The sequence below is a fragment of the Ambystoma mexicanum genome, chromosome 8 (assembly GCF_040938575.1).
Source record: "Ambystoma mexicanum isolate Mex_15411 chromosome 8, UKY_AmexF1_1, whole genome shotgun sequence".
NCBI classification, from domain to species: Eukaryota; Metazoa; Chordata; class Amphibia; order Caudata; family Ambystomatidae; genus Ambystoma; species Ambystoma mexicanum.
In genome coordinates, this window is record NC_090929.1 from 464,115,568 (window position 1) to 464,141,215 (window position 25,648).

A 25,648-nucleotide genomic window follows, 5' to 3' on the forward strand; every position below is an offset into this window, starting at 1 on the left:
TGCTGGTTCTAGAGATTGCTCAGTGTTTATTTTGCAGTGTTACCAGCACCCCTCAGGTTTCATGCACTGTTCTTGGTACTCTTAACCTCTCGGGTTTGAGGTGCTTTTCTGGTTCCCTGCACCTTCCAGGCAGTTTCCCCTACAGGGTCCTGTTGTATTTCTGGATGCTCTACACCCATCTCAGAGGTTCAGGTACTTTTCAGGATTCCTAGCAACCATCTCAAGTTCTTGGTGCTCCCCTGGGCTCTCTGCACTCTTCTCAGGCTTCAGATGCTTTTGTGGGTTCCCACTGCCCCTCAGGCTCTAGGAGCTTTTCTGAGATCGCAGAGCTTCTTTCATTCAAGATCTAGGGGGTGGGGCGTATGGGGGGAGTTCTCAGCACACATCTGAGGTTCTGAGTGCTTTGCTGGCCTCCCTTTGGAACAGCCTCCCTGCCACCTTGAAAGTTGAGGAGAACCATCTCCAGTTCCAGAAGCACCTCAAGACCTTCTTCTTCTGCTCTGCCTTTTCCCCTCTTCTCCCCTGCTGATCTGTTCTCTCTTGGCACTGTGCACCTGGCCACCCGCTGTCCTTTGGGCCCAGGTACCCGCTCACCCTGCCACCCTCCTGCGCTGCCTCCGGGCCACCACTTGCACTGGGGTCTGTATCTGTACCGATACAATCCCCCACCCACTTTTCTTCTGCACTATCAGATAATCTTGTCGTGCCATTGGAGGATGTTTGGATCTGCTACCGTTCTGGGTTGTATCCAATCTTAAGGGACTTCGGCATTATTAGAGGTTGAAAATGTGTGTTGCCCACTCTGCACTAGCTCTGTTCTTTGCTACTACAAAATTGTGTTGGATTACAAGAGCAAGGGAGATAATTCCAGGGAAATGTGTGTACGAGCCCCATGAATCTATAATGGTTAATTTTTCAGGGTGCAGACATGATGTGGTTGAGAAGGGCAGTGGCGCCTCCATTTCTGCTGTCTGTTTTGTTTCCCCAGGAGCAAGGAGCGCATCCCTTTGAACGTCTGGATCAGCGTATCCCTGGAACGCAGTGGTCGGAAGGGCCTGATGAAGATCAACAGCGGCCAGCAGGTCACGGGCGAGTCTCCTGTAAGTTCTCGTTGGAGGTAGGGGGGGGGGTGGGTGGATGTTCTCTGTGCTGCTAATGTTCTTCAGCCGTGTAGGCATTGTGGGGGTAACCCATCAGCTTGTTCTCAGGAGCTGCCGCTGAGGTTTTCACTAGCAGACCAGCTTCTTATCCTGGCAGGATGTTATCAGATGCTTAGCTATGCAGGCAGACCTCGTGGATCCAACAGGCTCCTATTCCTTGTGCTGATAGGCAGGCTCCTTGTCCTTTCATTGACAGTAGCCCATTTTCTTCCATTCTCCCAGGCTGCCTTGGTGGGCATTATATTTGCATTATGGCCACTGATATTAGCTTGTATGTTGTACTGCTCCAGAGCTATGCTGACCCTTTGGATGGTCAGCATTATTCTGCACAGGAGCTTGCCCATGGTTTTCATAGTATAGGGGTGGGGGGGGGATCTCCATCGGATTGGCAGGTCTGAGGCTCCACAGTGTCTCCCCGCTTCTCTGCATCAGAAGGCTCTGTTGTGACTGGCAGTGATCTTCACTTTGAGCTCTCAAGCCTGGAATTAAGAAATGTTTCATGTATGTCCCAGTTTTAAAGCTTCTTGCTTGGTGATCTTGAGAATATAACAGTCTTAAAAGTTCTCCAAACCAAGAGTAAGAGCCCAGGCTGTGTCATCACGAAGGAGTTTATGTCAAACTATAGAAAATAGTGTTGTGTGACCTTCCTTGCAGAGCAGGAGCTTTCCAATGAGGTGCCAGCACTTAAGTATGGGTTTCTGCAAGGATGTTTGCAATATATTCAAAGTGCCATTCATCACATCTGTCTCTTCTCCCCTCGCCCGAGCCCCTGCCCTCCTGGCAATGCGGCCAGGTTTCCTGGCTGTGTAGTTTGCCGTCCTTCTCCTGGCAGCTTCTTAAGCAGCTGTCTAGATGGTTTGCCTTTCCATAGGACCAAGGCAGCAGGATGCAGACGTCTAGCAGATTGCTTATTCTACTGCCCTCTACTGGCACATCCCAAAACTGCTCCTGACAATTGGAGGGACTCTGCACAGTTGAGGATGTTGGTCGCCTTCAGAGGGGGAAGGGCAGAGATTGTAGATTGCAACATTTCTGAAACGGCCAGCTGATAATTTGAGTAGAATAGTGTTAGGACCCTGCAAAAGCTAGGCCATGGTATTCTCAATAAGCGAACAGGGCAGAGTGGCTAGCATTAATGTCCAACGAGCACAGGGATTTCCTCTAGTTTAAGACAGTGCAATGGTATCAGGATCCTACCAAGGCTAGGCCATGGTAGACCCAATACGGATAGGGCACAGTGGGTAGCAGGGAGCACATGGATTTCCTCTAGTTTAAGACCGTACAATGGTATCAGGATCCTACCAAGGCTAGGCCAAGGTAGACCAAATAGGGATGGGGTGGAGTGGGTAGCAGTGAGCATAGTGATCTCATCTAAGTTAAGGCCCGCTTTTGGTCAGTCCTCCTCCCTGGGACGGCCGGATCCATCTTTCCCTGTGAGTTCATTATAGTGCACAAGCCCACTGAAGTCCTAGCTGACCCTCTAGGGAGTTTGTGTCCTATAGGAGCTTTGGTGGCAAGTTGGTTTATCTATAAAGCAGAAAGGAGCGGTACGGAGATCGCATCTAATTGCCAAACAGGTTGGCACGGGATGTGGGCCCCAACCCCACGACGTACAAATTCTCAGATCCCCCCCTTCTGATATCCTGTTTTGTCTTCTTTCTTTCTCTCTCCTCTCTCTACCTCCTTGGTCTCTTGCACTGTCTGGATTTTCAGAAATCCCGTAAGGTACAGATAAGTATGTCCGCCTGCCGCCTCCACCCTGCATCCAGCATTTTCAGTCTCTCATTAAGCCAAAGCATCCATCGCGCTGCTCCATCTCACTAGCGCGCCACGGGGGACCACGCGCTTCCTCTTCCTCTGCATCTCTTCCCGCCTTTCCTTCATTGCTCATTACTTCAGCTACCAAGACCTTTATTTCCTTTGCATTTTCAGTAATGTGGTCATCTTATCATAACGTTGATTAGCATTTAGCTAGAAATTTAACATTTTCTTTCGTTTTTTTTGTTGTTGTTGCTATAATTAGTGCAGCCCCAGTACTGATTGTACTGCTGGTGTTTGCGTGTCTCAGTGCTTTTAGTGTGTGTGCGTAGCTTTGTGCTTTTTTTTTTATATAGATGGTGTCACTAGTGATGGGTTAATTTAAGAGGTGGTAGAATTCTGCTAGTTTGTACACTTTCCTTAATATATTCATTTAATGATTGTGATGGGATGTTTGCTTTTAATGCTGGTGTACAGTGTCCATTAGCATCACTGGAAGCTGGGTAATCGTTACCATTCACACAGTACTCTCCACAAGATGCCGAATTGCCTCCACGCGGTGAAATTACTGTTATTATCAAACTCCATGATAACCATGTGTTAATTCTCAGAATGGAACGGCAGGGGTGGACTGGGGACCAAAAGAGGCCCTGGAAATAATTTTCAAAATGGCCCCATATTACACATTTTCAGCAAGTCCAACCATTTTCCTATGGGAAAATTTGGAAATACCACACAATAGAGTGCCAGGGTGCAGAGGCCTACCAGGAAATGTCCAAAGTTCCCTATAGGCCAGTCCACCCCTGTATGGAAGGCAGAGTCTGTCTTGCCCAGATGCCACTGTGACCTGCAGGTTGCTCCCAGATCCCTGCCGCGGGTGCTTCGTTTTTCTTCCCCGCTCCGTGGTCGTGTTTTACGAGCCTGACACTGGTGGTAGCACATGACAGGACTTGAGCTGACTGGGTCATGGTTTCAGAACACTTCAGCAACATGGAAACTGTGAGATGGAGCTTTGCAGAGAGAGCACAGAGGAAAGGGCAGAAGGGGTTAATTTTGCAGCGTGGATATGTTGCATGTCTACATACTGTGCATCGCCCTGGATCTAGCAGGTTACTCTCTTGAAAAATAAGACTGTGTGGAGGTCTACCACCTGCGGGTTTCTTCAAGGCCGTCCTGGTCATCTCCTGGAAATCCACAAAGGTGCACTCGTCTCCCCCGTAGTTTCAGCCCGAAACGCTTTACTAAAGCTAAGTGAGCTATCCCCCAAGCAAGAGGAACAGAGGAACCCAATTAGCCACCTTATTTTTGGCTATAAGAGCGAAAAGCCTTGTTGAAGTCATGCGACTTAGAAACATGACCTCATTAGTGCCATTAGCGCGAAATCCTCAAAACTGGGTGCTACAAAACCATTATATTAAAAAAAGACAGTCACAAGGGGGCACGGGTGGGGTGGTGTTCAAACAGTTAGAATGCCCTGCCCCCACATTCTTCCCCCTTCAGCAAGCTTTAGCAACACTGAACGTTTGTGCACCTGTAAAATGGCAAGTCTGTGTCCACCGTAACATCTCAACCCTTAAAAGCTTCCCTCTCAGGAGCAGGGTGGGGGAATTAAATTCTATGAAGCGTTTCCAATTGTAAGCCCAAAGCACAGATCAGTGTACTGCCCACCCAACCCTGGCCACATAAGCCCCACAATAATAGTCACAAATTGCCCCCAACACACCCAAACTGCTGCCCCTCCACCGCCCTCATGAACCACTCTCTTGAGCCAGTCTTTGTTCCAAAATATCTTTTCACTTGCTGGACATTTTCACATGCTGAAGAAGCCACCCCTTAGTCCCTTTAGGCCAGTGAGTGACTGTCCAATCCTTCACTGGCCTTTTTCCAGCAAGCTTCTTGTGATGAACAGTGGCCTGCGATGTGCAGTGTTTTGTGGATGGGAGTGTGAGAAACCAGAAGGTGAATCACCCACTAGTGCCCGGGGTACCTGTCCCCCAGGTGACCAGGACATGGCCATCGCTTTTGTTTCCAGTTCCTGGGGCTGGACCAGTGCGGGAGGTTCACCTGGATGAGGGGTCTTGTGGGAGTGGGACACCGGATGGTGAGACGCGGTATCCACTTCCCTGTAACACCTTTACCCCATCCTACCCAGTAGGATATTTAGGAACTCTACCCGCCTTCCCCTTTTACAACACAACTTTCTCAATGACAGCCCATGCTTAGGGAAAACAGACTAGCACCTGTGCTGTGTACCTGACCTGTCCCAATACTATGGTCAGGCGAGGTCGGGCAATTGTTGACACTCACTCACCTGACTTCCATTACACTTCCCCACACTGATGAAAGGCAGAGAACGAGAACACACTGAACAAGGCAAAGCACACATGGAAACAGCAGTTGCAAGATGTCAGTTTAACAAGAGAAGGATGGTGAAACAGAAGGGGACTGCAGGGAGGGAAGTTCCCTTGACCTTTTCAACAAGGAACCATTGCTTCCTTGAAACCTTGAGAATAAGCATAAGACCATGAAACCAAGCTAAGGAATCCTGCATTGTGTGTCGAAGGTACTCAGTCACTGTGGTACTGTACTTGGCTCAAAGAATAAAGCTGCTTCAGTGAAAGCAACACAGCCAGAGTTGAGGAGACCGATATGAGACCGTTCTGTGTTGAAGCCAAGGTTCCAAGCAACAACATTGTTTGGGCGAGCGCTGGAACGAACATTGTTAAAAACGCGTGTGATAAAAGACGCAAATTAAGTTAAACTGCTGATGAGTGAACTTTAAAGCAATTCGCAAAACCTTTGACAAAGTAGTCCAGCACCACACGGGTGCTCAATTGAAGGTCTCTGTAGGGCACCCTGCTCAAAAGTGAGAAAAGTAGATAAAGTTGATCCAAGCCCGACAGTGAAAGATCAATTAAATAAGTGTGAATCGAAGTGGTCCTGTGGATGGTCAAGTAAAATCCTGCACACAGTCGAAAATCTTTGATTGCGATAAAGTAAAGAAAGTTTGGAAAAGTATATGGATTTGGTCCGAGCCCGATCGAGGGAGATCAATTGAAAGATTTGTGTTTAAAGTGGGTCTGAGCCCAGAGGGGGGGTCCTGAGGTGACTTGAAAATCACCTAAGAAGTTGTACATCAGAACCTTAAGGAGAAAGGAACTTTTGAATGTTTATTTGTCGCATCCGGCCCTCTGAAATAAGAGACTTTGAATGGCAAAGAGACTTTGACATAGAAGGCCCTGATACTGAGACTTGAACTGCATCCTTGTGCTAGAGAAGCCAAAGAATGTGCTAAGCTCAAGTGTGCTGCCTTGTCCTGTGCTGATAACGTGGGGAAGGGAGGCCAACGGCTTGAATATCCTGACATATCATTTCTTGAACACTTTTCTTTTTGCCTAACATTGTTTCCCACACTATTTGTATTTAGAAGTAAGGATTGGCAATAGGTTTATTAGTATAGGCCCATTTTATTTTGACAAGACACCACTAGGACTGTGTTATTATTTGATGGTCTTAGCTTGCTCCCATCTTCAGATTTAGGATTAGATGGGCGTTTTTCAAACCCAATTGAAGTTCAATAAACACCCTTGAACTGTGGTCACTTGTGGCTGACTTACTGTTTGATACCATGCCTTCCTTGCAGGAAGCCACCTTTATTATCCCATGAAGGCGAACTTCTAACCAGCTTTTTGCATTGAGCCACCGGTCAGTAACCTGAGGAGTGTGTCTGACCACAGTGGTCTCGGAGCCTGAGAACCTTTTAGAACTCTGTGCCATTTTATGCGCTCTTCCGTCACTCTGCTGCACCTCTTTCGAGAAACTGGTTTTGCGGTCAAAGCCTTACAATGGATTGGCATTCTTCTCCAGACTTGGGGACCATGGACAGTCGGATCCCCAGAACAAACGTACCTTCACATTTCTTTCATAGCTACTTCCATCTCCTGACCACTCCATCCCCTCTTTAATCGCTCTTGCAGCTGTGCAGACAAGCATGCAAGGTTTGCCTGGGAATCTTGACTCGATGAAAGCTGCTCTCTGCTAGTTTCGGGTGGAGGTCAATATCTGGACAAGGGGCTCGGGGGTGGAGGTCAATATCTGGACAAGGGGCTCGGGACTAATGTGGAGTGTCCTCTTCACACAAGATAAGGAGCTCTGACGGTATGGCAAGGAGCAAGACGGCATGCAGGCTTTCAAACACCACATTTCTGTGGTCGGAGACCAGAGTTTTCTCCTTGTTGACTAGACCAGCTGAATTCCTGGTGTAATTTCAGTACCTTTCACCGGTTTCTTCCACCACTGGATCTTGATTCATATGATCTTTCTTTGAATAGAGTCAAGGGTCTGCAACCTTTGCCTCTCCAGATGTTTTGGACTACAACTCCCGTCCATCGTAGCCAGCATTGTCAAGGGTGATGGATAATGGGAGCTGTATTCCAAAATATCCGAAGGAGTCACAGGTTGTAGACCCCCTGAGAGTGATGCTTTTATCGCATCTTAGCTCGTTTGCACTGTGGCAATGCCCCGTGGCGAGGTACGTCACATCCCCTGATCAGCTAATTGTAGTATGTGCAAAATGTGGCTGCCCGGCCTTTGTCTGGGATTTGTTTAAAAAAACCTCCCACCCACCAGTTCGGCCGCCATTTATTGGCTTCCACTCAGGGCTGACTGGCCTATAGGGAACTCTGGAGATTTCCCGGTAGGCCTCTGCACCCTTGGCCTCTGTTGTGGTATTCCTACATTTTCCCCTAGGAAAAGGGAAGTGCTTGCTGAAAATGTGTAATATGGGGCCACTTTCAAAATGATTTACAGGGCCTCTTTAGGTTTGCAGTCCACTCCTGCTTCCACTGAAAAAAAACCTTGTGTAAAGGCTAAAGGCATCTACACTTTACACAAGGCCCTTCGCCCCCAACCCCTGCCCCCGTTAATAACGTCTCTTATCCATTATCCTCGTCCCTCCTCAACATTTTTGCAACTCGGTCATCTTCCCTACAGGGATAGGTCTGGCATCCGAGGGCAACAGAAACTGCGAAAAGTGTGGTGTTTAGTGCAGCCTACACTGGAGGCCGTCAATGGGAGAGGGCCAACCAAATCAATGCTTTTCAGTGGAATACTCTGCAACACAACACTCCAGTTGGAGGGTGGGTGGGGGAACGGTGCGGGTTTTTCTACAGCAATGGATGGGCATAACATAAGACGAATGGGTGGTTGATGCAAAGCATAGTACCGGAGACAATTCACAAAACGAATGTACCCAAAAAAGCAACACATCCAGCAGGGGGCGCCAAAAGACAACGTTAGGAGAGACCGCGTGTCCCAGTTCGGTACACCCCGTTTCGGCGCCGCCAGTTCGGTGACGGGATGTTTCGGCGCTGGGATGTTTTGGCGCCGCACACCAGTGCACATCGCCTGCTATTTAGGGAAACGTTCAGTGCAGCGCACTGAAAGTGCGAGTTTCAACCTCATCCCACACTATTTTAAAATGAAACTGTTCTAGAGCGGTTTCATTTTAAAATAGTGTGGGATGAGGTTGAAACTCGCACTTTCAGTGCACTGCACTGAACGTTTCCCTAAATAGCAGGCGATGTGGACTGGTGTGCCGCGCACAGGGCAGATTAAATCTGCCGGACTCACGAGGGTGGGGGCTGTGCTGCTCGGAGCATACTGCTCCGAGCAGCACAGCCCCCACTTTCGCAGGCCCGGCTGTGTAGTCTGCGTGGCTGTGGTGAAGAACTCGCAGGACATTTATGTGCGGCCAGTTCGGCGCAGGCTGGCGCGCCGAACCGGCTCCTGCACCGAACTGGCCGCGCCGATCCGGCTCCTCCGCCGAACTGGCCGCGCCAAATCGTCCCGCGCCGAACCGGCCACGCCAAATTGTCCTGCTCCGTCCCGGTTCTGGGCTTTCAGCTCTACATCACTTGTCTGCTAGGGTTTGTAGTGCTGGGAACCTTGAATTGAGTAAAATAGACGGAAGTAAAACTAAGGAAAGGCAGAGCTAAGAAGTGGAGTAAGATGTCCCTGGTGACATTTAGTGATCTGGCAACCCTACATCCGGCCACGTTCTGCTACTCAGGATATATGGAGAAGTGAAGGGGTCAAGGAGTATTGGCCACACACTACACTTTCTAATATCAAAGGAGGAATCACTATTAAAGAAATAATCTATACAACAAAAACTCACTATATAAATTAAGACTCACTTTTGGACTGCCGCCACTGTCTTAAAGAATTGGTTAGAACACAGTTCATATTGACACCGTTTCGAGATGTCGTCTCATTCCTACAATACACTGACTTCCTGGGCACCAGGAATCTGAAGGGTGTTACACCATCGGACCACAAGTTCCTGGGGCAGGATCTGCAACTTTTAGCTGTCTGGAAGGTTTGGACTACAACGCACATCAGCCCTAGCCAGCAGTGAGCGAACATGAAGATTTAGTCCACGTCTAGAGAGCCGCCGGGTGGTCCTAACCAGGGATCTACGTGGGCCAAGACGGCTATCAAACTTCCTTGGAGGTCCTTGGCATCGATGGAGTCTTTGGCATCGATGGGTCTTAAATTGGACTTTTTGGCGACATAAGCCAGCAGAGGGCGCCAACGGTCCTAGTATGTTTCTCAGCGGCTAAATAAGATGAAGAGACTCGCAGCTGCGTTCTGGGTTTTCCTAGCGCACGCTCCAAAACATGGAGACTCATTAGTTTGAAAGCTATAATAGTCCCATGCCTCCAACTAACCTACATGGTGCAGGAGACTCCTGACTTTTACCCCAAAATGTTTATATTGTACAAAAATGGCTCGATTTCTCCTTCCTAAAATGCGATGTCCTCCGATGCGAGGAGGGGGTGTCTGGTTCCATCGTGCCCAGTTAGACTGAGGTTCTGGGTGCTTTCGGTGATCGGGAAGAGATGGCTTCTTGCGTCGGGGAAGAAATGGCGAGGGATTGGGAAATGCATTACAACTGGAGCTATTCACCCCCTTGAATAAACCACTTTAATATAATGTTGTTTATATCATTATTGGCGTTTTGTGGTACTAAGATTACTAGGTGTTGCTATTGCTTAACTCAATTCAACAGTGTTCGGTTTACCAGCCCCGGAAGAAGGAAGGGCTCGGTTCGCCGTGCCGCGATTCAGGGTTGGGACCGACCTGCAGATCAAGCACGAGTGTGAGAAGCGAGCGCCTAACCAGGCAGGCAGAGTATGTGTCAGACCTACTGGCGCTAGGTGGTGGCATTGAAAGGCCAGACAGGATGTTTGCTGCTCCTGGTGTTCGTCCGCACTGAACTAAGCGCCTATGTTTGACAATATTAACGGTAATAATAATCATTTAAAAAAAAATGCAGTTGGAAGGAAGTTGGAACACCCTTCTTAAGCACGAGTTCATCGGGCTAGAACGCGCTTACTAGCAGGCTGCGGTTTTCTCTCTGGGCCAAAAGAGGGCAGTGTTGCTTTACTTGGTAAGACTGTAGCCTTAGTGGTTTATTTGCATCGGTTCAAGTTTAATTGCAGACACTTCGCGGGGCTTTCTGGCGCCGTTAGTGGAACCCAGCCTTTTTAGAGAGCCTTTCGAGTAGACTATGTAATGCACATCTTTTTAGGAATACAAATGTGGCATTTTTCTTCAGCTGCTCGAAAGAAACCTGAAACCATTCTCTCGGCGAACTGAGTTGTTGATTTCAACGGCCATGCTTCATCTTAAATAAACAGTGGATTAAAAAAAGTGTAGGGTTTTGGGCCAGCCCGAGCCATCCTTAATAATTAAACCTCGGCGCAGATAGTATTTGAGCGTTATGTCACAGCAACACTAGCCTTCATTAAAATGGCCAGGTGTTTAACTTTCAGAGTCTCTTGGCACTACGTCGAGAGCCACCTCTTATGGGTATATTGCACAAAGTGCATTGGTAACCCCCATTTCCCCCCAGCAGAGGGTTACGCCCCAACTGAGTTTCCTTGCAGTGACGCACATTCCAACCGAGAAAGTTGAGGCCCACCTGCTCCCAACGAGCCTCGAGGAGATCATGAAAAGCACAGTTGGAAAGCAACAACATACACTTAATACGCAGCCTATGCCCTGTAGTCCAGGGTAGGCCTTGGCCTACAACTTCCACGTTCCCTCGCCACTGACTATGGTGTCTTGGGCTGATGGGAGTTGTAGGCCAATACATCTGCAAAACAACAGATCTGCCTACCCCCACTGCCTCCCCTCCCCGGGTGCTGATTCGACCTGCTTTTTACTCTTGGACCTTAGAGGGTCTGCCGCTGGTGGGACTTGGTGGTGGGGCTCGTATATTGTGGGGTACCTCTTGATGTTTCCTTGCTTTCACACTTGCTCTCTTCTGCCCCAGCTCCCACACACAGCCTTGAACCTGAAGGAGCCACTCTACGTGGGCGGAGCCCCGGACTTCAGTAAGCTGGCCCGAGCTGCTGCCATCTCCACCAGCTTTGAAGGAGCCATCCAGAAGGTAAGGAACCGCATGGGCAGACATGCCCCTCTTGCCATCCCGGTCAGTGTAGCCTGTAAGCATGGACTGGCCACCAATTCCCTTTATCCTCTGTTTATACTCCTGCTCTTTTGCACACTGAGTATCCCACAAAGATGCGCAAGATTGACTGATTGATACTTTATTTATATAGTGCCTATACACAATGTGTTTCAAAGCGCTTCAAGGCAGCGAGGGAACAAAGGAGAATACAGTGACATTCTTACAAGTCCTTGATACATTAAGAAATTGCGCCTCGCAGAGGGGAAGGTGGTTCCGTGTTTCAATACTTTTGCAATGTTGAGCACATTAGCATTGTTGCAAATGCATCCATTTTTTTCCTATCGGGGGCAAACCCACACACGCCTCTCACTTTTTTACCCCTTCACCCTCTTTGCTCATCATTTTTTGGTCTAGAAGCCTCCCATGTTTTCCATCTGTTTTGCTTGATCCTCGAAAAATGAACAAAGATGCAAGTGTGCCCTTTTTTTTCTGTTTAAAAACTGGTCGCCAGTCCCACACCCCCGCACCCACTCCTTAACACTACTCCTTTTACTTTTTTAAATCTCTTTGGCTTATATGTAACAAAAGCCCAACCGATGCAAATGTAATGATGAACATAACATGCCTTGATGCGAGTACCTGCGGAACCGACTTCTGGTTTTCCCAGGTGCTGCCGGCGCCCAAAAAAAGTCCCATTTAAGTTATAGGGACTGCTACGCAGATGGCCTTTCCTGGGGAGGGCCCGGGCCCGGAGCACCCATGTACACATCGTGACAATAGCATCACATCAAAGGCACGTCACTGCGAAAGCTTGACACCCTGTCTTTAAATCAGGATGGAGCCAGGCCACCCCAGTGGGGTTGGTGGGTGCAGCCAGAGGCCAACTTGAAAAGCAGGTTCTGAAGGATCACCAAGTGCCCCAGTGGACCTTTTATTAACTTATTTGATTAGGTCTCGCAAACCAGCATATGCAGGCAGGGGCAACTAAATGCACCCAGTTTCGACGTAACATGCCCAATCCACACGCACTAAGTAAGGGTCAGAAACGGCATCCAAGGCCCAGCGTCGGCCTCCTATGCCCAATGCTTTGCACCGTAAGGCTGGATGTCGCCATCATATACTGCAGCCTTGCCTCGCATCGCCATCATTGTCTGACCAGCCGGGTGCCAGATTAGCCACCTGTGAGGGCGTTCTAGCCTAAGATTTGGTTTATTTGTATTTCATAAACTGATGCGAGTCGTTGTGTTTCTGGGGGTAAGGCATTTTAATCGGCGTCGCCCATCACCCCCCCCCCCTTTAATGCCCCATTCCAGTAAAAGCATAGGGTACTAATGTGACTTTGCTGTGGCTGCCTCCTGACAACCCCTGCAAATGCTTTGCAAAGCTCGCTGGGATATGCATTCAAGTTGGGGGGGGATTGTCTTTCTAGCTAAAGGCCCCCCTTTGGTGATGTAGTCATTGTGTGGATTAAGGGCATGGTGACGCGTTAAAACTTTAAACAGAAGTCCTGGTTAGCTTGGCAGGGTGGCTCATAAGATGGCACAGTTATTCAGCCACAAGCAATTTGATGTAATATAATTGTGAACCTGGTGACCATTGACTCGTCCTGTAATTTAAATTTTTATTTTCACAGTAAGCAAACATAAATAAATGAACAGCAGTCCATGAAATTCACACATATCAACCAAGTGAAAGCAAAGTAATCAATTCGCCATAAACAATCCAAACATATAAACATCAAAAATAGAACAAGAAGGAAGAAAGGAAAAGAAGAAAAAGAAAAAGAAAAGGAAGAAAGAGAATAAGAGCGTAGGAGTAGAAGACATAAACCAAAAATTTCAATGCAAAATACTATACCTCAGACAAAAGGGCATTACAAAAACCATCACACAAACTATAGGTATTATACAGATTATGAGTGTTCAAGGGTAAGTACATAATACCCCAGATCAAAGATCAGGTTTATCCATATGCATCAAGAAAGCAGCTCCAAATGTCCCAACATTTTTCAATGTCACCAGTGAGTTTGTAAATGGCTTTTTCATATGTTGAAACAGTAAGTAGCTCCTCCACCCAGTCATCAATGTTAAATGAAGTACTTGATTTCCATGACCTCAATATGAATTTTTTAGCAACCATGCATGCACGAAGCAACCAAACTCTCTTACCAAAGTCAATTTCCTCCAGAGAAGAGTCATCACCCAAAATCAGTAATGAAGCATTCATGGGGATTGTGACATCTAAGACCAGACTCAACCTCTCCCGAACCATATCCCAGAATTGCATCGTCTTGGGACAGGACCAAATCAAATGACTCAGAGATCCTCTCGAACATTTACACTTCCAGCAAAGATTGTTGTCTAAAAGTCGTCTCCTGAATAGTTTCTCCGGCGTCCAATAGGCCCTGAACAACAACTTAGTTTGAGAAGCTCTGAGGGACCAATCCAAACTTACCAAACAAGTGTTTTCACAGCACCTCCGCCAACATCTGAAGTTAACATCTTCCCCCAATTCCTCCGCCCAAATTGCAGGCAATCTCGGATCACCCTTCCGATTAGCTTTTATAATTCCATACATGGTAGAAGCAGGGTGTGAGGCACTCAAGCATACAGATAGAGCTGTCCAAGCAGGACTTTGACCAGTCAATTGTGGCATCTCAACACAAGCTGAAATAATAATCTTCAGTTTCCTATATTCAGCAAACGAGCATTCTGACATGTCATACATATGGCCAAGCTGAGCGTACGTCAACCAGTTGTCCCCCTCAAACAAATCTCCAATATATTTGATGCCAGCCACAAACCATTCCACCCAAAACAGAGGTTTACCCTGATATTTCAAGGCTGGATTATTCCATATGGAGGCATCTGGGTGTAAATATGGGTCAGCACTCACACGATTCGAGAGCTCACACCAGCAGTCTCGCAAGAATGAAGTAAGAGAGCTGACTTTTTTTGATTTGTTCTTCTGAGTAGTCAGCAACGCTTTCGGGTCCAATTGGGAAACAGCACTGCATTCCCAGGATAAGAGGTCAGAATGTTCAGACTGTACATCTCCAGAGTCAATAACTCTGCACAAATGACGAGTGGAAAACGACAAATGGTAGTCTGAGAAATTAGGCAAGTTCATTCCACCCAATTTCAATGGGAGTTGAAGCTTCCAAATTGCGAGCCTCGGAGGTTTCCCATTCCAAATAAAGTTCTGCATAATCCTATTGATCTCTTTAAAGATGTTTCCAGGTATCTTAATGGGGAGCATGCTTAACAAATAATTTATCCGAGGTGCCAGGTTCATTTTCAAACAGTTGATTCTGCCCCAGGTCGACAATTTCAAAAGACGCCACCTTACCAAATCCGATCTAAGAATCGGAAGGATCCAAGAAAAATTAATGGCTGGCAACTTCACTATATCCGCTCCAATCCATATTCCAAGATACTTCAACTTTTCAGCACACCACCTGAATTGAAACTGAACACATGTATGTCTTTGACACAACCCATTGACAGTCAGGATCTCTGATTTGCTCCAATTAATCTTATATCCTGACACCAAGGAAAAGGATTGAATATCTTGCATTAAATACGAAATGCCAACAGCTGGGTCTTGCAGGGCAATCAGCAAATCGTCAGCATACAACCAAACCAAATTATCCCGACCATTTCCAATAACAGGTAGAAGACGTACGTCTGCCCGCAAGCTCACTGCAAGTGGTTCCATAGATAAAATAAATAAGAGAGGTGAAAGAGGGCAACCCTGCCTTGTACCACGATGAAGCTCAAATGGATCAGAGATAAGTCCATTCGTCAGCACACTTGCAGAGGTATTATTGTATAACAGTTTAACCCAACGCTGGAAATCGTGTCCAAAGTTAATTTTCCCCAAGCATGCGAACAAAAAGTTCCATTCAACACGATCAAATGCCTTTTCAGCATCTAGGGAGATGACCGCACTGGCAACTGGTTGACTATGGCCCTTCTCAATTGTCAATAGCAGGCGTCTCATGTTATCCGCCACTGCCCTACCAGAGACAAAACCTACCTGGTTCTCATGCACCAGAGTCGAAATGACCTTATTCAGGCGAACAGCCAGGATTTTGGCCAATATTTTGCAGTCACAGTTGATCAGACTGATCGGCCGATAATTCTCGCACCTTGTAGCAGATCTGTCTTTCTTTCTCAGCACCGTAATCAATGCATGTCTCATTGTATCTGGTAGGGAACCAGACTCAAAGGCATCATTAAGAACATCACACAGAAGCTGTAGTGCGGAATCAGGGAGGGCTTTATAGAATTCATTAGGGAGACCATCAGTGCCAGGTGATTTACCCACTGACATTCTTGAAATTGCATGTTGAACATCATCCATTTCCACTTTCCCTTCCAAACCTGCCGCCTCATCCGCCGTCAGACGAGAGAGAACATGAGAATCAAGGAAGCTGTCAATATCTCCATCTGCACAGGATAGTTCAGAGGTGTAAAGTTTTTCATAGAAGCCACGGAATGAATTGTTAATAGACTTTTGCTGTGTCTCCGATGAGTTATCAAGACCTCTGATTGCGGCAATGAAGCGATCGCTGTCAGCCACCTTCAGCCGATGTGCCAGTAACTTCCCCGCTTTCTCACCATTCTCAAAATAGTTAATCTTTTGTCTAAACAGTGCATATTCAACCTGGCTTGAAATGAGCTTATTTAGTTCATATTTAGTTTTTCGCAGTTCATTTTTTGTATTTTCATCTTTGCTTGCTGCAAACAGAACATCTAGGCACTTCGCTTCAGAAGAGAGTCTCTGAATTTCTTTAGTTCTCAATTTTCTGTCCTTGCCAGTTTTAGAAATCAGCACCCCCCTAACAAAACATTTCAGTGCTTCCCAGACTGTTGATATTCGAACATCGGCAGTTCTATTAATTTGGATGAAGTTGTCAATTTCCTCTGCCACCTCTTGCCTAATCTGGTCATTTTTCAGTATATAAGAGTTCATTCTCCACCTCGGTGATTTAATCAGAGAGTACTGTAAGGACAATTGCAACAAAACAGGTGCGTGATCCGACAGGGCAATAAGTCCAATAGATGAATTATAGCAACTTGAAGTCACCCGACCAGAGGTCAGAAAGAAGTCAATTCTAGAATATGTGTCATGACACTGTGAATGAAAGCTATAATCTCTGTCCGACGGGTGTTCCAGCCTCCAGATGTCAGCCAAGTTGAATTCCCTCATTAAATTCTCCAAGGAACGTCTACACCTGTGCGGGGTTCTAGTACAATCCCCATTTGATCGATCTAAAGCAGAGTCCAAGACCTGATTAAAATCACCTCCAACTACGATCGAGTCCATATTAAAACCTTGAAGCATTTGAGCCACTTCATGAAAAAAGATTGGATCATCCAAATTTGGTGCATATAGATTGCATAGCAGAATGTCCACACCTTGAACCCTCACCAGAACACAAATAATCCGTCCTTCTTTGTCTCCTTTGCTTGTGATGACTGATATAGGCAGATTCTTTCGGATAAGAATAGAAACCCCTCTTCTGCTAGATGAGTAATTCGAGAAGTAAGTATCCCCTACCCATCCTCTTTTCAATTTTTCAGCTTCAGGGTCTTCCAAATGCGTCTCCTGGAGGAATGCAATGTCACAAGAGCTTGAACGCAGGTGAGATAGAATTTTTGTCCTTTTCACCACATTGTTGAGTCCATTAACATTCCACGAGACAATATTTAGATGATCCACAATTTTAGTACCCATGGCACAATTCAAGTTACGAGACATATTATAGCATATGCAATTACAGTCAAAGAACAGAATAGGAAGATAGAACAGAAAAAAGAAAAGAAAGGAAAGATAAAAGGTTAAGCACATGCCCAGAAGGGGCAGTAAACCACTAGAATATACTAACAACGGTAACAAGTAGATGGCACACTGTACAGGTACAGCAGCAAGGTAACTAAAGGTATAATGTCGCAAAACACCAAACTTTCAGTAAATTCCAAACCCAAGTCCCCACCCCCCACCCAAAATTCCTACACAATGTATAAAAAACCATAACAACACAATGTCCGTGTACAACATGGACAACCCAACCATAGTAAAGAAGCAGAGCATAAACCATTACCAATCCTCTGACTAACCCCTCCCACAAATTATTACAGCATGGCCACTACAGTCAGCAACAGAATAAAGAGTCCAAGTCAACCCCAACAGAACTATATGGCAGGAAAGCTACTATGCACAAAAGACATATTCATCCGCATTCGAGTCGAGCAGGCACACCTTCCTGTCCTGAACCACAAGTTCTCTCCCCCGCCGAAGTCAACCTAAAATGGCGTTTAGCTAGTCATGTACTATGCTCCCGTTCACATTGTAATCTCTTTCGTAGTTGACCAGACACACCCGACTGCCCGACACAATTGTGGAAAAAAGTCCAAATACCCCAGTGAGACAAGAATGTATGACCCAAAAAGGAAGATGGAGGGCCCCAATACACCAAGGCAGAGGTAATTGGTAATTGAGAACACGTGTAATACTCATACATCCCGGCGTACTGCAATAGTTCTTTCATAGACGCCATGTACATATCAGGTACATTAACCAAATGGACCATAATGTCCTATCCCTTCCAATATCCTGCAATCGTACAGAAAGCCTACCAGATCAGCAAAGACACAGAATGCAGGAACCAGACATAAGCCCACTTGAATTCTATCCACAGAACTGAGGCAAACATAAAATTAACCTAACTTTTTATCATTGGATGGCTTATTCAGCAACTGGGTTTCCATCAATCATTACGCATACCTTCATGCACCCAGTAATAAGCACCACACCTTGGCAGAACCAACACAATGGCCACGTCTAAATCACATAAACAAACACCTCTTACCCTTAGCAGGTCCTGCCAAGATGTAGGCAAAACAAATAATTCAAACAGTGCATTCAGTACGGCTTTTGAAATTTCTTGAGGTAATGGCCTCAACAATGAACATATACAAACTACAGACATTGGCAATATCAAGGGATTCAAACTGACCACTACCATCAAAGATCTTTAACTTGCTCTTTACGAAATCTGGGCATAGCTCTCTATAGGCAGGATGTCACGTGAATGCACTGTTGATAACGTTTTGAATTGAGCATGCAGGAGAATGAATTATATCTGAAAACGTCTGGCACAGATGCACACTAAAAGTTCAAAACCATGTCAAGTCCGCCACAGCACTCACCACTAGGCGCAAAAATACAGGTCATGCTAGATCCGACAGCACTGTACACGAGATATAGTGCACAATCAGACCGTGATGTATTACGTGGGTACGGCAACATATCAGCGAGGCTCCGGGAGGGTTCAATCTTCTCGTGGCTTTTGCTGAACGGCCAACACTTGAGTTTAGACACTGTGCGTAGCGGGAGTGCCACAGTGGGAAATCCACCCTGTATTTTCTTTGCCCCTACTTATTTCTGCCGTTTCCCACGCCCCAGTGCTATGCATGCCAACTGCCTGTACACAAGCTTTACTGGGGAAAACTTGTAATAGCTGAGGGCATTGCGGGGAAATCAACGACCAAACCACAGCCTCAAAACCCAAAATCAGCAGTAGCCTGTGGAGGTGCATTGGCGTTTTAGGAGTAAGATTATGTCCCCATCTGTCTCTGAGATTGGAATACCATCCGGCCTCGTATCTTGTTTCATGAAACCCCAATTAAGGTCCCCTTGCACGTCACCCCCGCAGCGCGTGCCCTCTCTTAAACACACACAAAAAAAAAAAAAAAAAAAAAAAGGGGACCTCTAGTGACCTGATGGTGCTGCAACATCACGCGAATCCCATAGCATGGGATGCGGTGACCCGCGAAAACAAAGAAAACAAAGAGACCCTCCTCAGTAACACAGTGAGACAATAAGATATTAACCAACCTTATGCTCACATCCACGACGTGCCATTGTGCCATCCAAATACCTCGTGCAAGCTGAAAGTGCACCTCTGCCATACCAAGACTCCAGGCCGAAAAAACATCAGACGGCCATCCATCGTAAAACGTTCCCATACGCTCAGCCTACGAAAGCGTCACGCAAGGGCACGTCTAACGGTGCTCTCCTCTAATGACAATAATGATAATACGAATCATACGGAGAGAAAAAGGAACACATTCAAATGCGCGCGCCTGCATCCTGACAGTTAAACGGTATAAATGAAATAAAGCCTTTAAACAGTATCTATATTTATAAGTATTTTATAAGTATTTTAAACAGTAAAATAGCACGAATATAACTGAAACTCAGAACAATAAATGTAAAAGCAAAGAACAGAGATAACCAAACGGTGACAGACAAACGAAACCTATGGGAGTGAAGACATTTTAGGTGGCAAATGTTGAAGCCAAGCGCATGCTTGTTCAGGGTTGTCAGTAACCTTTACACCATCCTGAAGGAATAGTTTCAAAGTTGCTGGCCTCATCAGAATTGTTGTAAATCCACGCTCCTTAGCCAGGCGCTTGGCTTCAGAAAATGCTTTCCTTTTAAGCGCCACCTCTTTTGGAAAATCGGGGAAAACATGAAAACGTTTCCCCTGCCACATTAGTGCATCCTGCTGCCTTGCCATGTAGAACACTCTTTCTTTGGTGGATGTCCGTGCAAATTTCACAATAATTTGCCTGGGTTTCCCTTGCTCATTTCTGCCAGCTCTAAAAGTTAAATCCAGATCAATTGGCTGAATGTTACACCCGGGTAAACTGCCCTGCAGCACATCAATCACCAAAGCAGTCAGGGGTTGATCCGGCTTCTCAGGAATGCCTACCAGGCGGACATTGCTGCTCCTAGCCTGTATCTCCAAATTCATATTTGTTAACTGCAGCTTTGACATCTCTTTCTGCATATCCCGATAAGCCCTGTAACTTCCAGAGGCTTCCCTTTCAAGTCCAGACGTTCTGCTCTCAACATCCACCATCCTGTTTTCCAAACCACTGACTTTACTTGATAAATCATTCAGCGTTGCCTTCACTTCACTCATGTCACTGGCCACCTGCTTCAATAGTTTAAAAATTTCAGCATTACTGGGAATATCTTCCTCTGGATCATCTGTGAACTGCTTTGGTTTTTTAGAGAGAGGATTGTCCAAAGCCTCGGTTTTCTTCTTGCTTGACATCTTCCAAGTAGGCCTCAAATGGTTTCCAGGGTGGAGGGCAGGAGCTGCTTCCTTAAGCTGCTGCTCTCACAGAGGCCATTCTAGAACTCACCATTGACTCGTCCTTAGGAGGACTTTGTGGATTCAGTTTGTCTGGCATGGGTCCCACCCAGGCACCACCTGATGCTCCTGAAAATGTGTATCCCCTCCACAGTACGGAAAATGGAAAATCCCCCTGGGGGTTGGGCTGGGAGCAGGCCTTTAAAGACACACCCTCCTGGATGCAATAAGGACTGCTCACGAAGATGCCGATTACTGGAGTCCTTCTGAAGTAGGCCGGCAGAGGGAAGGGGTGGTGTTGGAGTAGCTTAGGAGAGCGGTACAGTTCACCGAGAGGCCCACCATCTTGGTTCTTACTGGGGATTCTCAAAATTCCTGCTCCCTCCCCACTTCCTGTAGACAAATCACTCGGAGTATAAAATCACAGGGCAACTGACATTTGTCACAGCAGCCCTGTCTGGAGCCCTTACAGAAGATAGGCACACCTTCTACATTGACGCCAGACATTTGCAGTGCTAGGTACACCGCTGGCAGCCGCAATACCTGCGTCACCCATGCTTGCCAATGGTGGTCGAGTAGTACACATGCCGCTAATTCACAGAACAGGATTGCAACCTTTAGCAGCAGGGCAAGATCTCCCCACTCAAGAGGCCCATCCAGCACAAGTGGCAGCGATGCACATTTCACTCCCACAAAACAGTCCACGCCTACCTCCCATACCACACCTATAGCATAGACTTTGCATTGAATGCGTCCCTCTCATATGCCAGTAACGGGCACGCGTGCCACCCACCCAACACTCTCAAGGATGTTTCAGCATGAAACTGAACATTTTGCAGCATAAAAAAGCAAAGCTTGTGTGCACATTCATATTTATTTGCAGCAGGGTTTTTTTTTATTGATTGGAGGGTGCGAGATGCCAGGGTGTAAGAGCCATGGTGGGAGAAAGAAGTAGCCTGTGCCAGGCTGCAATAGAGCCAGGTTCTGAGAAAGAGCTAGCCTGTGCCAGGCTGCAATAGAGCCATGTTGCCAGAAAGAGGTAGCATGTGCCAGGCTGCAATAGAGCCATGTTGCCAGAAAGAGCTAGCATGTGCCAGGCTGCAATAGAGCCAGGTTGCCAGAAAGATGTAGTATGTGCCAGGCTGCAATAGAGCCAGGTTGCCAGAAAGAGGTAGCATGTGCCAGGCTGCAATAGAGCCAGGTTGCCAGAAAGAGGTAGTATGTGCCAGGCTGCAATAGAGCCAGGTTGCCAGAAAGAGGTAGCATGTGCCAGGCTGCAATAGAGCCAGGTTGCCAGAAAGAGGCAGCCTGTGCCAGGCTGCAATAGAGCCATGTTGCCAGAAAGAGGTAGTATGTGCCAGGCTGCAATAGAGCCAGGTTGCCAGAAAGAGGTAGTATGTGCCAGGCTGCAATAGAGCCAGGTTGCCAGAAAGAGGTAGCATGTGCCAGGCTGCAATAGAGCCAGGTTGCCAGAAAGAGGTAGTATGTGCCAGGCTGCAATAGAGCCAGGTTGCCAGAAAGAGGTAGCATGTGCCAGGCTGCAATAGAGCCAGGTTGCCAGAAAGAGGTAGCATGTGCCAGGCTGCAATAGAGCCAGGTTGCCAGAAAGAGGTAGTATGTGCCAGGCTGCAATAGAGCCAGGTTGCCAGAAAGAGGTAGCATGTGCCAGGCTGCAATAGAGCCAGGTTGCCAGAAAGAGGCAGCCTGTGCCAGGCTGCAATAGAGCCATGTTGCCAGAAAGAGCTAGCATGTGCCAGGCTGCAATAGAGCCAGGTTGCCAGAAAGAGGTAGTATGTGCCAGGCTGCAATAGAGCCAGGTTGCCAGAAAGAGGTAGCATGTGCCAGGCTGCAATAGAGCCAGGTTGCCAGAAAGAGGTAGTATGTGCCAGGCTGCAATAGAGCCAGGTTGCCAGAAAGAGGTAGCATGTGCCAGGCTGCAATAGAGCCAGGTTGCCAGAAAGAGGCAGCCTGTGCCAGGCTGCAATAGAGCCAGGTTGCCAGAAAGAACTAGCCTGTGCCAGGCTGCAATAGAGCCAGGTTGCCAGAAAGAGGTAGTATGTGCCAGGCTGCAATAGAGCCAGGTTGCCAGAAAGAGGCAGCATGTGCCAGGCTGCAATAGAGCCAGGTTGCCAGAAAGAGGCAGCATGTGCCAGGCTGCAATAGAGCCAGGTTGCCAGAAAGAGGTAGTATGTGCCAGGCTGCAATAGAGCCAGGTTGCCAGAAAGAGGTAGCCTTGTGCCAGGCTGCAATAGAGCCAGGTTGTCATTTTTCACACTTTTTGCATGGTTTCTCTATCGATTTAATAGACAGTCCCGAAAGTCCCAGGCTTGTCGGAACCGGCTTTGTTTTGCTTTACTTGTTGTATTGGAGGTGTGCGTGTGCCTACTTGATATTATTACCTTTATTCATCGTTATCGCTTGTAATTGGGCAAATATTCACCTTCTATGTTCTTCAAAACACCCCCACACCCTCCCCCTCGCTCTGCCAGTTATGTGCATACTCGCTTTCTTTGCCACACTGCCATCTCACAACTTGCACTCCCCAGTCCCTGCCACCCCCCCACCTGGGCCCTCAACTCACCCCTTAGACTCTGCAGTCCTTCCTCCAGTCGCGAGGCCTTCATTCTTTCTCAGGATTTCTGTGGCACAGACCCCCCCCCTCCCTTGGTGCCCCAATTGCTCGCTCCTTCGGAATATCACATTATTTTTCCCAGTGTATTGGACTCCCCCCCCCCCCTTTTCTAATATGCCGCTTGCTCTCTTGCCCCCAGTCCGCCCCCCTGTGGCCACTGCTCCCCCTCTACTTTCTTGCCACTGCCCTCTCCCGCACCCATCCCTCTGGCCCACTGCTCCCTCTCTGGCCTACCGCTCCCCTCCTCTGCTTTCTTTCCACTCCCCCCCCTCTTGCCCACCCTCCTTCTTTTTTGCCCCACTCACCCTCTGGCAAACTGTTCTATCTCTTCTTTCTTGCCCACCGCTCTCCCACTACCCTTCTTCCCACTTATATTGTGGCTTTATTTATTTTTTAAAATGCAGATATGGTTTTTTAAACGGCCGTTTTTTATTTATTCAAAAAATGACTATTTCGCCCTTTTTTAATTTTTTAAACGGCTGATTTTGTTATATTTTTAGCAATCGCGAAATCTCTTAGCAGGGGAATCGGACTCCATGTCTGCAGCACAGATTGACGTCGTTCTGGCTTCCAGTGGCCATCTGCTGTGCAGAGTCCATGTCCAAAGGACAGTGGCAGTGCAAGCTTCCCTCAGACATGTCTAGCACAGACCACATGACTGCAAGCTTCCATCCCCCAGAACGGAGGCAGCAGCGCAAGCATTCGTGTCACACCCATACCAGCAGCGGGCGTTTTCCCTCCTCAGCCGCTGCAGAATGCCCACTCTCAGGCCCAGCTCTTTCAATCGAAGATTCCTGTCCCTTTCCACCTTGCTGCTCGCCCTCCAAGGCGCCCGCTGCTGGGCCAGCTCTACTGCCACCAACCCAGCAAAGGTTACCCATTCACCCGTCCAAGCCCTCTACAGATAAGAGGCCCGAGACCCAAACGCCAACATTCCTTCCTAAACCCAAGCCACGTGGCCTTTATAATCAATAGTTTTTTTGAAGTGGGTAGAGCTTTGCTGTTGTTGCCTCTCCGCCACATTCCTGGGACTTCATTTTTCTTCATTGTCAAAGTTTTCTTTCCCTTATCAACACATACGTATATGGAATACCCATTGTAAAGTTATGTAATAATACATTAAAGAAGGAAAATCACGTAAGAGGAAGATTGCCCTCAAAGAGTGCATGGGGGTTACCTGTTGGCGACAACTGGAATTGGTGTTGTCTTGAGTCTCCTCAGGCCAGGAGATTACACCCCCATGCACCAGAAATAGTATTGAAACATTGAAACTATTAATTGTGTTTACATTTAAACAAGGGAATCATTGACACTGTGGTGCCCTCTACCATAGCACGTTTCCTTTTACATTCCTGGGACTGCCCGTGGAAGCCGGAGTGACAGCGGAGCAGGCCGTTGCGGGCCCGTGGTCAGCAAAGACCTTGAAGCTCTGTCCACGTCGATATGTATCCAGCGATCTCTGGGGAGCTTCTGTAATGTGAAGCTGGTTCTACGGAAAGCAACCACGTCATTGCCAGTCGTAAATGTCATACGTTTAGTATGGACGTATTCTGCGTGTAAAGTGGAACGAAATAACGCCTGAACCTAAACATTGGCACGCTACCAAAAGCTCCCTTTCTGATGCAGACAAGCCATTGCCTATTTCAGCAGTAGCGATGCAGCAGCTTGTAGAACAAGCTTGCACGTTTTCTTCAGAAGCCCTAGCGGGTTCACCTCATGTCATGTTCAGTACTTGTCGTTTTTCATGCTATAAATGCAGGACTTTAACGAGCAGGCTGGGATATGATGTGAGCCTGAGAGAAAGGGCTCACTAATTATTTCACACCCCATAGAGGACAACTTGAAATAGCTGTGAAATGTCCTATTGGCTGTACCCCTTTAAAAACATTAAGAGACAGACCAGAAGAACCTGTAAGATAGTCGCCTGCTTTTAGTCATTTTTTGACACTCTAACCTGCAGTTTGGGCTAGGCATGATGTGAATGAAATGTCCAGTTCCACAAAAAACGTTTTTAACATGCACGCATGATGCACTGGTAGGCTTTACAAAATGTTTAAACGGAGATTTACTTTGAAAATCATGTGTGTCATTTCAGTGCAAATCCTCACACTAACACCAAATAAAAGCTACCATTTGTCAGCTAATAGGGTCCCTCCCACACTTCCTTCATCCCTGATTGAATTGTCTGGTGCAGCCGTGCATTAGAAAAGCACTGTTCAACATATATAGACTGTATGTGAAATGACAGCCATTGTTGCCAGCATGAGGGATGCTCAGGGAGCAGGCTTAGGACATCTTAGGACCACTAGCTCAGCATTATTTCATGGTCTGGTGGAGCATGCCTCTGATGGAAATCTCTCCCACGCGTGGTCTCTTAGATTCTGTAGTTTTCTTGCGCTGCACAGTCACCAAATCACGGAGGACTCTGGGCCGTACCATGTTCTTTG

The 25,648-nt window shown here is 47.1% G+C and overlaps 1 protein-coding gene across 7 annotated transcripts in view; it reads left to right on the plus strand.

Annotated features, from left to right (window-relative positions):
* The window catches only part of AGRN (agrin), an 835,885-nt gene that overhangs the window by 786,447 nt on the left and 23,790 nt on the right, over window positions 1-25,648 (plus strand). For all 7 annotated transcript variants that reach the window (XM_069610068.1, XM_069610071.1, XM_069610069.1 and 4 more), the window contains 2 exons: window positions 989-1,100; window positions 11,260-11,376. In XM_069610068.1, coding sequence (XP_069466169.1) covers window positions 989-1,100; window positions 11,260-11,376 — 229 coding nt within the window. The remainder of the gene's footprint in view (window positions 1-988; window positions 1,101-11,259; window positions 11,377-25,648) is intronic.